This window comes from Phyllostomus hastatus, unplaced genomic scaffold, assembly GCF_019186645.2.
Source record: "Phyllostomus hastatus isolate PE091 unplaced genomic scaffold, TTU_PhHast_1.1 phas_contig_152, whole genome shotgun sequence".
NCBI classification, from domain to species: Eukaryota; Metazoa; Chordata; class Mammalia; order Chiroptera; family Phyllostomidae; genus Phyllostomus; species Phyllostomus hastatus.
The window spans coordinates 13,418,461-13,432,351 of record NW_025333622.1 but is presented as its reverse complement, the minus strand read 5'-3'; the positions used below and the strand labels follow the sequence as shown (position 1 = coordinate 13,432,351).

The 13,891-nt window shown below is 48.4% G+C and overlaps 1 protein-coding gene and 1 pseudogene across 7 annotated transcripts in view; both read left to right on the top strand.

Annotated features, from left to right (window-relative positions):
* The first annotated feature begins 842 nt into the window (after positions 1 to 842).
* On the top strand, positions 843 to 1,367 carry LOC123813550 (annotated as a pseudogene).
* A 2,696-nt stretch (positions 1,368 to 4,063) lies between these two features.
* TEAD4 (TEA domain transcription factor 4) overlaps positions 4,064 to 13,891 on the top strand; it is a 67,785-nt gene continuing 57,957 nt past the window's right edge. Inside the window, exons 1-3 of one of the 7 annotated variants that reach the window (XM_045830491.1) lie at positions 4,064 to 4,093; positions 4,317 to 4,395; positions 4,834 to 4,950. Coding sequence is in view for 1 of the 7 variants with exons in the window: in XM_045830494.1 (XP_045686450.1) it covers positions 13,363 to 13,375 (13 nt within the window). In the remaining 6 variants the exon portion in view is untranslated. Of the gene's footprint in view, positions 4,094 to 4,276; positions 4,396 to 4,490; positions 4,951 to 13,348; positions 13,376 to 13,891 lie in introns of those variants that run through there. The other 6 variants (XM_045830492.1, XM_045830496.1, XM_045830497.1 and 3 more) reach the window with 6 other exon arrangements.

Here is a 13,891-nt window from a genome sequence, read left to right as displayed (position 1 = left end):
TATGCTTACCAAATTACAGACTGCTTATATTCTATAGAGGGGAAAAAAGACTCCAAACAACTTTGATAAAAATCTGTCCTTCAAAACACAAGATTCAGTTCAGCTGTGATGGAGTGAAGAGTCTTCTTAAGGAAAAAACACCTGGAAATTCTGTGTGGAGAGATTACAGAAGGAAAGGCAGCGGAGCACCAGTTGACCACAGCAGCTAGCACATCGTGCTTTTGAAGGTGGGGCGGGGCGTGCTTGGGAATATCTCGAAAGCAGTAGGTTTGCCCTTTACCTGAAGACTAGGAAACAATTTTTCCTTGACTCTGTCCTTGTCAACTTTTTCTCAGGCTATTAAATTCAGTTGTAGGATTTTTTTTCTTACCATGTGGAAGAGTTACAGAAAGGTTAGACATATGGTACTCGTCACCTTCTGTCCTCTCATTAAGAAACAAGGACAAATTTGTTTTAGAAAATAAACAAGAATAAAAATGAGATAAATAAATCCTTTATCTTCAAGCTGTCAGAGATAAGTATTCTAAAATATTTTTCACCCTGGCTGGTGTGGGTCAGTGGGTTGAGTGCCAGCCTGCAAACCAAAAGGTCACTGGTTAGATTCTAGTCAGGGCACATGCCTGGGTTGCAGGCCAGGTCCCCTGTTAAGGGTGTGTGAGAGGCAACCGATCGATGTCTCTCCCTCTTTCTCCTTCCCCTCTTTCTAGAAATGAATAAATAAAATCTTTAAAAATGTTTTCAACTTATTTTTCAAAAACAGGATCATCGTATATATGCTGTTTTTAAAATTCACTTTCCCCGCTACCTTTCCAGCTCTGGCCCCAGATGCAGCAGCAGCCGCGATGTTAATGCCCAAGAACCAGACTGCCGTCTATGAACTTTTTAGGGAGGGAGTGATGGTGGCTAAGAGGGATGTGCACATGGCTCTATACCCTGAGCTGGCAGACAAGAATGTGCGTAACCTTCAGGTTACGAAGGCCGTGCTTTCTCTCAAATCACGAGGCTACATGATGGAACAGTTTACCTGGAGGCATTTCTACTGGTACCTTACTAACGAGGGCACCCAGTATCTCCGTGTTTACCTCTCCCTGCCCCCTAAGATCATGTGCTGCAGCTGCCCTGAGATTGGCAGGCCAAAGCCCACAGGTCTGGAGAGCAAGTGACCTGCAAGACTCACACAAGGGAAAGCTGACAGAGACATGTACAGCCGGACCACTGTGCCCCCTGGTGTGGACACGAAAGCCCAGGCCAGGGCTGCATTAGCAACCAAATTCCAGTTTAGAGGTGGATTTGGTCGTGGACCTGGTCAACCACCTCAGTAAAGTTGGAGGGATTATTTTGTGTTGAATAAACTTGTGGTCAGAAAATTAATAACAATAATCAAATAAAATCTACTTTTCCACTTACAGCATGAATGTTTGCTTTACTAAAAAACATCTTGTTATTAACAGCTGTAAAGAATTTCATCACACAGATGTGGTTGCACTTGATTAACACAGTATCATATACTGGATAATTTGTTTAACTACGACCATAGCAGCTGGAAAAACAAAGTTTATTAAAGGAATGGAAATGATACCAAACATGATAAAAGTAATATGATCTTGGACTTCGATTTTGTAGTACAGATAACACAGCTACCCTCCCCACATCAAGACAGGCCTGGACCACACCCCCTCTTTCTGCACCACTCATGCACAAGCCTGAGTGGCTGTCCGTCTGCAGGACCAGGTAGAGCAGCCTGGATCACTAGGAAGTGAGGGGAGCTGTGGATTCTGTGGCATAGTTTGAAGGGATATGCATCTCTTCTAGCTGGATCCAGACAGATGAAATATTTCTACCAATAGAGTCATTCCTGAGGGTCAATGAATGAGAGTTCTGTCTCTTAAATACCCCTGGTAAGGGCAGGGCACATGTGTAATCAGTCTTTACCCAGAGGGACTTCAACAGCATGGGAACATGACATTTCTGAGAGCTTTCTAGAAGCCAGTGAGGGCATGGACCAGGAGGTTTAAGTCCTGAGGTCACACGCTGCAGCTGGGATCATTTATGGTCTTGGGTAGTTAAAATTTGGAAGGAATAAGCCAGTCTGTTCTCCAAATTTCCTCTCAGTAGTCTTCACGGAAGTGACACTGAAAGGTTGTTCTGTCTAAACCCCGGACTCTGTCTTGCCTTCCCTCTCAATCCTCTGACCTGGCTAGACCCACCTACCAACATAACCTGTTCCTCCCTTCGTTTGAATTATATCAGTGAATGTTACCATCATTTGTTCAGTTGCCAGATTTAGTGATTTTTGTTTCCTTTCTCACCCTCACAGCCCACCTAGTCATTAGTTATTGATTTTGCCTCTGGATTATTCCCGAAATCTTTTTCCACATCCTCAACCTCAGGACCACTGCCTGAGTATAAGGCATCTGATTTTCCAATCCAGCTCTAGAAGGGTCTATCTGACATTGGTACTGATCATGTCACACCTGTGACATAGGTACCCAAACTCTTCAGTATGGGATGTAGTGATTGTCACAACCTGGCACCCACTAATTGTAATCTATTCTCCCCAGCTCCTATTCTCCAGCCACATCAATTTATAAGACTTCTCCTTATCACCCCTTCTGTACCACACCTTTGTGGGTATTCCAGTCAAAATTTGGCAAACTCTCATTTATCTGTCAAGAGCTAGATTATATGTCCCCCTTGTAACTTGAATTTCCTTGTTCCTTATTTTGGTATAATCGTTTCCTCTTCCCACCTAGATTGTGAACTTCTTGAGGGTAGGGCAGGGACCTACCCCTGCATTTAGCATGGTGCTCAGTAAAAAGACACTCAACAAATGGTTATATTAAAGGGCTAGTGCCTATATACTCTTGTATTGCAATCCGTTCATGTGTATGAGGTGTGACCAGGTCTGGTGTGAGTCATTATTTAACAAGCATACCAGAGTTTATATATGCAAACAAGAGCTGCTGCCTTCAAAGTCTTCTCCTTCTGAGACTGGATACTTCTGACAGTGATGCTGTCATTGCTCAAAACATCTTTGGAATACTCTCAGAAACAACTTCAGCACTCACATCACTTTCTTTCCAATATCCTCTGTGGTAGCATTTTTTTTTTGTTTTTTTTCAATATTTTTAATGCATTTATCCCAGACCACAAGATGGTGCTGGATGGAAGATAAGATAAATCAGATATTTACTCAGTCTTCAAGGAAGTTTCTGATTGGTGAGGGAGATAAGACCTGGACAACTATTGCAATTCAAGGTTCAGTGACAATAGTCCATAGAGGTTGTATTTGATTTTTGGAAAAAGCCAAAGTCCTTTGGTTTCAACCTCCCAACAAGGTGGGTGACAGAGGTATGTGATAACATCCTGCTTTAAGCCATTATGTTCTGAAGACTTCCAAATGGGAGCCCAGTGTGTTTCCAGGACCTCTCTCCCTTTAAGATACTAAATTCTCCTGGTGTGTTTGTTTAAAATCGATACCCCACTTTATGGCAATGCTCTTCCTTGTATAGTCTTCCCAGCTAAATGATGAGCTTTTTGAGGGCAAGTGCTGACGTCTCATCCTTCATCAATGTTTTCACACCACCTGGTGGACATATCATACCTGTTGGATACTCATTGAGTTACTCCGTTCCCCCTTGAGTACTCTGTACTGACAGCTCTGCGGATCAGCAAGCGACAGAAGGGAAAGGATGAGGACTAATGCCGGGAGGGGACCAGTGGGGGCACTGGAAGAGGATCTGGGACTAGAGCCCGCAGTTCCTGCTTCCTGGTTCCCTGGAGCGAAGGCCCCGTGGTGTGAGCCGCTGAGAGGCACCCGCCCCTCCCCTGCCTTTCGCGGACTCAAGCGCAGCGACGTCCGTCCGCCCGCCGCCAGGGACGCGGAGGGTAACGAGGTGCGAAGCCGGGGCCGGGTCCACAGACAAGACACCACCGCCCTGGCTAAGGGGAAGGCTTTCAGCTCCTAGGAAACCGAGTAAGAGACTCCGCCCGGTGGGGCAGTAACCCGGAGCTTGGAGCGAAGAGTCCGGCCGAGAGATCAAAGGGAAAGTTTGTGTGCAAGCAACCGCTGAGGCCGGATCCCGAAGCTGAGGTCAAAGTCGGGGGTCAGCGCCACGCTGCTCCGCGCCCGCCGCCCCTCCCCCGTCCCGCTCCCTCCCGCGCTAGCCCCGCCCCGCCCCGCCCCGCATCCCCCTCCCCCGTCGGCCCACTTCCCAGTCTCCACCCCGAGGGGCCGGTGGCGGGGCCGCCACTCCCTCCGGCTCCCTCCCTCAGCTGCGCGCATCTCATACCAGCCCTCATTCCGCACATTCCAGGCTCCCTCCTTTCAAACTCCAGGCCGGTGGCGGGAGGGTCCGCAGCTCCCGGTCCAGCGCCAGCCGCCTGGTTCCCCAGGTGAGTGCCCGGCTCGCCGCGCGCCCCAGCCGCGTGTTCCACCGGTTCCTTTCTTTCCGCCTCGCCCCTTCCCGCCCTGAAACGCGGGCTCCGGCCGTGCTGGGGGCTCCGTCGCCCTCTTAACACCCTGCTCCCTTCGCAGCTGCCGGACCCCTCTTGTTCCCCCCGCCCCCCGCGCGGGCCAGCTTCTCCGGCTCCCTTCCCCTGGCCGTTGACTCACCGCTCCAGGAATAGGGATCTCCTGTGTTTTCCCGGCAGTCCCGTTCTGGGAAAACTCCTCCCTCCGCGCGCCGCTCCGCGAGTCAGACGGGGTGGCAGCGAACTGGGCTCGGGGCGCTGGGTCGGCTGGGTTTGCTGCCCCGCCTTCCTCCCCGCCCTGCGGGTCGTCCTCCGAGCTGGAGCCCGGTTTCCACGCGCTGATCTCCGGCGTCCCTGCAGAGCCTGCTCCGAGCTCCCAGGAACCCAGCAGAGTTGCGGCTTCAAGAGTTGGCGCGCCGAACAGACTCCTAGAACTAATTTAGCGCAGCTGCCGCACCTTCCCGCACTCTGGTACCGGTAAGGCTGCGGCGCCGGGAGGTGCAGGGAGATATTAGGTCTTCGCGGGAGGGCAGGCATTGGTGTGTGGGGCGGGGGGGGGGGGCGCGTGAGGAGCTCTGAACCGGATGGACTAGGAAGAGGGCTGGGCACGTGGAGCCCGGGGTGGGATACAGAGTCGGGGTGGGATACGAAGCTCGTGGGGAAAGAAAGGGGAGTCTGGAGAGCTGAAAGGACCAGAGGTAGAACCGAGAACCCCGGAGATGGAAGAGACCTAGCGTCCACGCCTCTTTATCCTGTTTGGCCCTTTTGGGGCTTGCAAGATATCCCTGGAGGTAGGCGTGTTGGTTGTTTTAAGTGCTAAGGCTGTGCTAGAGCGGAGGGGACCCTTACCAAGGTCCCTGCTCTCCAGGGCTGAGAAGTCTGGTGTTTCCATGATGGGATTTGTAGATCTAGGGAGTGGAACTCCCAGATCTCAAAGCAGACCTTTCCCAGGAACACGCCCTCTGTGCGCAGGTGTGTAGAGGGAGTTCTGGTCAGACCTAGTGGATATCTGATGAACTCACTGTGAGGTAGTCTGACTGTCATATCTCCTTAGTTTTGGGTGTATGTGAGGGTAGTATCTGTTCACATATGACTCACCTTGGCTTCCAGTAGGTGCATTTGTTTGAGTCTATTTCCACTTGAGAAAGAGTGCTGTCTGCCTGAGTGTTTGTGCATCTCTAAGTGTGTATTTTTCTGTGAGGATGCTGGTTTGGGGCATGACTGTTCTTCCTCCCTGCATTACTGGGCCAGAGACAGTGCCTCTGGCTGTATGTGTGCAGGGCTAACTTGTGGCTGTTGGAGTTTGTGGCCCACAGGCTCCCCTGGTCCTGGACTGGGCAGAGCTCACTGAAAGCTGTGTTTCTGAGGGAGAGTGGGTTCTGTACTAGCTTGAAACAGTTAAGAAAACAAGCTGTAGAAGGCTAAAGGAAGCTGAGATCTTTGTGGTTTGTTGATGGGACAGGTTGTTGAAGATGAGAGTTGAGGATGATTATGGGGATGGACCCTCCCTAGCCAGAAAGAGGAGACCATTTGAACCTTGAGACTTGTTTAGACAACACTTTTAAAGTGGCCCCAAAGATAAAGAGAAATTCATGTATGCCAGCCAGAACTATTCTCTACTGGTCTAACTCTCCTTGAAGCTGCCCCTGCTGTCAAATGGATGAATCTTCCTATCTTTACAACTTGCTAGACTATTCTGTGCTTTCCTACTAGCACATACTAGCTCATGTCATAAGTGCTACAGTACCAGCCTGGGAGGGAAGGGCTGCCTCTGATTTGCTAGTTGACCAGTGGGAAGACCCCCCACCCCAGGGTGTCTCAGTTTCCCGATCTCTTTATTTCTGCTTTGCTTTCTGTTTTCCCTCCATTTGGGGTTTTACTATCTGGAAGCATTTTCAAGGAGTGAACTGAGTAGGGGACAGAGCCAAAATGTCCAGGAGATTCACAGAAGGAACATAGCCAGTGGGATTACAGAAGCAGACCTAACCTCAGAGTTCTGCACTTCCACAACATGGTGATGTGGGCATAATGTTTAGGATTTCTTAGCAGGAAGGAACAAGTCACTCTTATTGGGGTGGGAACTCTGGTCACTGCTCCCCAGTGGACCCTGAGGATGCAAATGTTCTGGTGGGACTGTCCTCACTCTCACTTGCTTAGGCCCGGTGTGCAGCTGGGGCTTCCAGGCTGTCTGGTCTAAAGGCAGGATCGATGGAGTCGAAAAGGTACTGGTTTGAGGTCAGACATACCTGGCTACAAATCCTGACCATCATTCACTGCCTTTGAGGCTCTCAGGCTGTTTCCTGATGAGTGCTATGAAAGGGGGTTATTTGAAATCTACCCACAAAGGTTGTTGTGAAATTTTGACGTTTGCAAAGTATGTAGCACAGTGCATGGCACAGCCCAGGGCCTCAGTAGCCAGTCTTCCCTGGGCTTATTTAAGCAAGGAACCTCTCTTTTCCTGGGTACCTCTCTGAACACCCTTTGACAAACCCTGCCATGTTCATTCATATTTATTTAGCAAACATGAATTGAACATCTACTATAGGCCAAGCCCTGAACCGTATTGTTCATCCTTAGGAACCAGGTAGCTAGTGAACCAGGTGAGGGTGGGGGCAGGGCTTTGTCTCAGGAGAGCACAGGGCCTCCCACTCCAATGTTTTAATTCCAGTTTTTCCCTGACCCCAGAGTGAACTTGCTGAACATTAATGGACACTCTAATGTCAGCATATAACTCCCTCATATTGAAGATGGGAAAGTTGAGGCCGCTGGAGGGACAGTAACTTGCTTAAGATCACACAACCAGTGAGTTGCAGACCTGGGACCAGAGTCTAATGTTTTCACTTTGCGTTCTGTCCCTTGCTCTGTGGATCCCGAAGCTCAGACCCCCGGTCACTTTCATCTAATGGGGTGGGGGCCAAAACCAAGTGACTTGGGCAATGTCTGTTATCTTGTGGCTCAAATAAGGTGGTTAGGAGGCAGAAATACTCCCCTGTGTACCAGCAAAAAGCATAGAACTGTGGAATCTGAGAATGCCAGCTCCGGAAGGGACCCTTAAGAGGTCTTTAAATGCACCCTTTTGGCTGGTCTGTACATTACTCAGCCAGGTGGAGAAGGGTCTCTATCTTCCAAGATCTCCTGGGATGCAAATGTGGCAGCCTCCTGTGGTTTCCATTCTGGAGTCTTGTGTGGGTGTCTGTCACAGAGCCATACCTGTTGCCTGACCTGTGGCTTCTCTCCTCTCCTGGGGGAAGAGGGGGACCTGGGTCTCCACATTGCTCTGCTACTTTTCCTGTAGTTGAGGTCAGTCTGGGGGCAGTGGGAAATTCGGGGCTTGTAAGGTTGGCTCTACCTTGCCTGTCTTCCTTTGCCCCCCATGACCCTTTGTTGGCAAGGGGTTGGGAGGAGAGCTCTCTTTAAAGCTCTGAAATTGGAGCTGAACAGCTGCTCTCCAGTCCTCCCTCCCTCCCCCAAGGGGTTTAACTGCTTAGGGGCCCAGGTGGAGGTCGGGGCAGGGCTTTGTCCCTGGGCAGCATAGTCTCCAAATCCTATGTTTTAATTGTACCTTTGCCTTGACTGCTTTTGAAATGACAGTTCTTCCCTTGCTTTTGGGGTTTCCATGTAGATATTGGGGAGATTATAATCATCTCCTCTATAATATGGTCCTGGAGCCTTCAGCTGGTCGAGACTGGACCTTTGGGAACATTTCCACTGGAATTGCAGTCCCTAAGATCTGTGATCTGTGCGCACACCTCCTGCCTTTATTACTGGTGGGCTTGTGGAAAGGCAGGAGGGTGGGCCTGGCTCCCTGTGCGCCAGCTCCGTGGTGGTGCTGGGGGTAGGCGGGCCCCTATGGGTGGGGACTCAGCTTCCTTTGACCCAAACTTCGTGGGAACAATAGACTTCAGAGGAGTCACCAGGGACAGGAAATGGGAGCTGTGCTAAGGCAGGGTAACCCTCCTGGGGGATGGGATTGCATATCCGGCCGATAGGAAGGGCTGGGTGTTGGGGGCAGTGCAGAGGGCACCGGGGAGGGGCTGATGACACACAGCGTTGGGCCTCTTCTCTGAAGGGGGCTGTTGGCTCAGAGAAACCTGAGCTGCTTGGAGCCCATTATTTGGCTGCGCCTTCTGCTTTATGTTTTACTAGCAAAGGCTAGTGTGTGGTACCTGCCACTCTCCCCTACTGCCCAGCTCACCCCTGCTGGACCAAATCTTCTTCCCCTTCTCTTCAACCCCCTAAGATGTCTTTGTGAATCATCCTGGCTTGGATAAAAGGCTAGTTTTGTTTCTTCCTGGATGGTCTCCATCTTGGCGTTGCGCCTTGAGTAATAATTGACTGGGGAGGCGATTTGTGCAGTGGGCAGAGCTCTGGGTGGGGAGGCAACAGGCCTGGACAACATAAAGGTGTTTGTTGTTTTTTGGTTTTTTTTTGCCACAAGCAGAGCAAGAAGACACAGACAGGACTGGCAGGGGAAGATTCCTGCTTGCAGCAGGTGGTGGAATGTTGTTCTGGGAGGCAGAGAGCTGTTATCTTGCCTCTGTCTTTGTAGGGGCAGAATAGACTTTGTGAGAGGCTTCAGGAGGGGTGTGGGAGAAAAGAGAGTCAGTCCACACTGAGTAGCTTTTTATGAGTTCAGGTTGCCAGACTTTTTATAGGTCAGGTTTCGGGGTCCTGAGAGAAATGGCAGGGGTGACCACAGAGTCATGGCAGGGTCTGAGAGAAGGGAAAAGTGTCAAATAACAAACACTGTCCTGATTTATTTATTTCTTCAGTGGGGCAGGGTGGGGATCCTGGAAATGGCAGGCTGGTGAGCTTCATCTTGATCCCCCAAATTCCAGGTCAGGTATTTCAGCAAACAATCTAAGAGGACTTCAAAGAGAAACTGAGATAACTAGTAGTCAGCAGGTGTTCACTCTGTCAAGTCTTAGAAAACAGTCTGGTTTGGGTGGGGGAACCTTCAGCAAGAACTTCCAGTCTCATGGTTTTCTTGGGTTTGAGAGGAGGCAATGCGATCTGACTGATGTGGCAGTAAGGTGGGTTTGCGTCCGGTTGAGAGGCTGCTCTGGGTCCTGGACTGAGCTCAGCCACTCTGGGGGAGGAGTCTAGTAAAATGCCACAGAACTCTCTTTGTGGCTTTGTCCTCTATTGATTCTGTGGGTGTTCAGGACAGCAAGCGTATGGGATGACAGAACCATGATTCACAATCATAATTGACTAGAATGCAAAAATTAAGCAGAAATATGAAATAACTAAAATTTTGTCTTAAGATTAATACATGCTCATTATAGAAGGCCTTTATAAATTAAAGGAGTAACAAAATGGTACATAGTATCACAACTTAGGGGTGAGCACAGTTAATGTTTTGGTATATATCCCTCCAGATTTGTATTCTTGCAAAACCATGTATTTTAATATAATTGCAATTATATGTCTTGCTTTCCCCCTACTGAATTCCCAGTCCAAGCACATGCCCAGGGTTGTGGGCCAGGCCCCCAGGTGGAGGTGTGCAAGAGGTGACTGATCGATGTGTCTCTCACACATCAGTATTTCTCTCCTTCTCTTTCTCCCTCCCTCCCTCTTTCTCTAAAAATAAATAAATAAATAACCTTTAAAAATTGTTTTAAATTTTTATTCATTAAAAATTACTTGATATCTAGAAATGTTGAATGTGTATACTTTCCTCAAGATGAAATCTAATTGATTTAAGTGTAAAATCCTGCATTTAAGTTCAAAACATCAATTATATAAGTATAGAATGGGGATGGACTGTCAATTCTTGTCGGGGGAAAATACTTGGGCATTTTGTTTGACAAAGGAAGGGGAAGGGAAATGAGCATTTATGAAGTGCCTACTAGGTACTAGGCTTTATTCTAGACACTTTTGCCTATATCATATACTTTTTTTGTTCAACCCTCACCAGAGGACATTTTTTTATTGCTTTTAGAGAGAGAGGAAGGGGGTGAGAGAAACATCAGTGCTAGAGAGAAATATGAATTGGTTGCTTTTCATACATGCCCAGGCTGGCCATCGAACCCACAACCTTTCAGTTACAGGATGATGCTCCAACCAACTGAGCCACACTGGCCAGGGCTTCTTCAGCACTGCTTCTTTATAGCAGTTCTGTGATATAGGGCCTGCTTTTTCTTTGTTTTGTTTTTTAATTTCTACCGTACAAAAGAGGAAAAAAGCTTCAGAGAGGTTAATACTGGGGTTGGAGTTTGAACCCAGGTCACTCTGTGTCTGCACTGTCCCGTTAAATAAACCCTGAGCCCGAGAGCCCAGTGGTGTGGTGGGGTCTGCATCAAAGAAGAGAGCGTAGTGCACTGAGCTCTGGGATGCTCAGGCCACTTTGGGAGTCACGTCTGGTTTTGGAGGGTGGATACACCCAGACATTTTACACCCAGTATTAAGTTTGCCAGTGTGTCTTCACAGAGGGTGGATGAGGATTGGACCCTGTCCTGTCATCGGGGTGCTGTTGTTTCACCTCCAGAGCATAGGCCCTTTCTGCAGTGATACTAAGTTAGGTCCATCTGCTCTGAATGAAGTCAGTTTCACTTAGGCAGTGAAGTTGCACTCAGGCATACCACAAAGAACTATGTAGAATTCCGTTACATAGAACTTGTTAGGGATGATTTGGAGGAGGTCTCTGCACTGGTTGGGAAATTGGACCAGGTGACCTCTAGGGCCTCTGCTTCCTCCAGGTGGTCCTGGGCCCCAGTTTCTCCACATGCAGCAGGTGGGAATTGCACTAGGTGATATGGGAGGTGTCTTCTCGCTTTGACATTCTGAGATTCCTGCTGGAGACAAGGCTGAGAGATGTAGGGTGGATGAGTAGTTGGAGGAGACAGGGGAAATGTGGGGGTTACTGCCTGGTTCTTTATCATCCTTGTTTTTTAAAAATCCTCACCGGATTATATGTTTACTGATTTTAGAGAGAGAGGAAGGGTTGGGGGTGGGGGAAGAGAGAGAGGAGAAAGAGAGAAACATCCATCTGATGCCTCCCGTATGCACCCTGAATAGGGATTGAACCTGCATCCTAGGTATGTGCCCTAACTGGGAATCGAACCTGAAACATTTTGGTGCAGGGGATGACACTCCAACCAACCTATCCACCTGGGTAGGGCTCCACAGCAACTTTGTACCAGCCGAATGAAAAGGTATATTAGGGACAGGCTGCACCACAAGGCTGGGGCAGGGGAAGGTGACCGCAGCCTGGAGTGGTGGCTACAAGCACAGGCTCCAGAGCACTGCCATTCAATAGAGATATAATGTAAGCCAGATATGTAATTTTGAGTCATCTAGAGGCCACATTCAAGAAATTAAGGAAGTAGTAAAATGGCCCTGGCTGGTGTGGCTCAGTGGATTGAGTGTCAGCTTGCAAACCAAAGGGTTGCCAGTTTGATTCTTGGTCAGGGCACATGCCTGGGTTGTGGGCCAGGTCCCCAACTGGGGTGTGCAAGAGGCAACCACACATTGGTGTTTCTCTCCTTCTCTTTCTCCCTCCCTTCCCCTCTCTGTAAAAATAAATAAATAAAAGAAAAGAAAAAAGGTGGTAAAATGAAATTTAATAATATTTAATATTTATTAAACTATGTCTAAAATATTGTTTAAACAAACATGTAATCAATACTTTATAAAACAATTGAGATAGTTTACCTTTTTTTATACAAAGTGTTAGAAATCCAGCATGTATTTTTTTTGAAGACTTTACTTATTTTTAGAAAGAGGTGAAGGGAGGGAGAAAGAAAGGGAGAGAAACATCGATGTGGGTGAGAAACATGGATCAGTTGCCGGTCGTGTGCCCCCCATCCAACGACCTGGCCTGCGTAACCCAGGCATATGCCCCCACAGGGAATTGAACTGGCGCCTTTTCAGTCTGAGGGATGATGTCCAACCCACTGAGCCATACCAGTCAGGGCCAAGTGTATTCTTTTACCCTTAGCAGTGCATCTAAACTTGGACTAGTCACTTTTCAAGTGCTCACTAGCTACGTGTGGCCTGTGGCTCAAGTTTGGACAGGATAGTTTCACAGCCAGCCTGCTTGGGTTTGAATCCCATTCCTGCCACCTTGTACAAGTTACCTAATTCAGTGTGTCTTATTTCCCCCCTGCAAAATGGGGGCGATAATATTAATAGAACCAACCTTATGTGGTTGATGCAAAGATTAAACTCATCACTGTTTTTATGAAGTGCTTAGTTTTTTGTTTGGCATGTACTAATCACTGTATAAATGACTTTAGATGGTTCTTAAACCCTGGGAAAGCTCAAGTTTATAAGAAGGAGAGGCTGGTGAAAGGCTTGGGAAAACCCAATTGCAGAGTGGTCCTGTGGTTTTATTGTCCACTATACCGGTTCCCAGAAGTTCTGCATAATGAAATTGACTTCATATCAGATGGACTGGACCTGCTTTTGCTGCAGAGAAGGCCTTCTGGAAGTGAGAAATGACAGCACTCTGATGACAAGAGAAGTTCCAATCCTTCAACAGATGTGTTCTGAACATCTGTCTGCTTGGGGCTGGGAACTGTGCTGGGTGGCCTGAAGGAAGCAGAAGCATCCTCAGACATATGCTCTGTTGCAAATTGCATAACCTCGTATTGGAATGGGAGCAGAGGTCACTCCATCATTTGAAGGCTTAAGCAGTAGTTGTGCTGCTTGTGCAAGAGAAGAAGTAAAGCTGTATCAGTGGTTTGGATACCCTCCTCAGAACACTACCAGTCCAGCGCTCTCGGCATCAGCCCCCGCCACTTGCCAATCCATAGCGGTCTCAGAGAGCCCACTGTGTGCCTGGACTGTCCCGGGTGCACTGAGGAGAATGTGGATGGAAGACCTGTGCCCTGTCCCCAAGAAGCTTGCAATCCAGTCTGGGAGGGGAGAGAGACTGAAGAGCAGATGCTAACAACCTGTAAGATGAAAGAAGGGCTAATTAGAGGCGCAAACAAGGGGGTGCCTGGTAAAGGTGGTTCATTCTGATGCAGCTGGGAGGGGTCAGGGAAGGCTTCTCGGAGGAGGAGGCACTTGAGCAGGCTTTGTGGGATGTGTAGGGTTTTGATTGCACTGTGTGTAGGTAAGAGAGGGACAGGAGAGAAGGAGGAAGAGGGATAAATATCTGTGGGGAGACAAAAAAATAGTGACTTCAGGGCTACAGTCATGAAGTATTTAGAAGAAAGGAGATAACTGGTGTGTATGGAAGAGGTAGATTTGAGCTGGGCCCTCTGGGTAGAATAAGGAGGACTGTTTAAAAACTTGTTTTTAAATTTACATACAGCAAAATTTACTCTTTATGGTATACAGTTCTATGTGTACATATGACAAATCATTGACTTGGTGTTCACCACCACAATCAAGATGCAGAACTTCCGTGTCCCCAAAATTGCCCTCATGTGCTGCTCTCTCCCCTTGCCCATCCCCCCAAATGCTG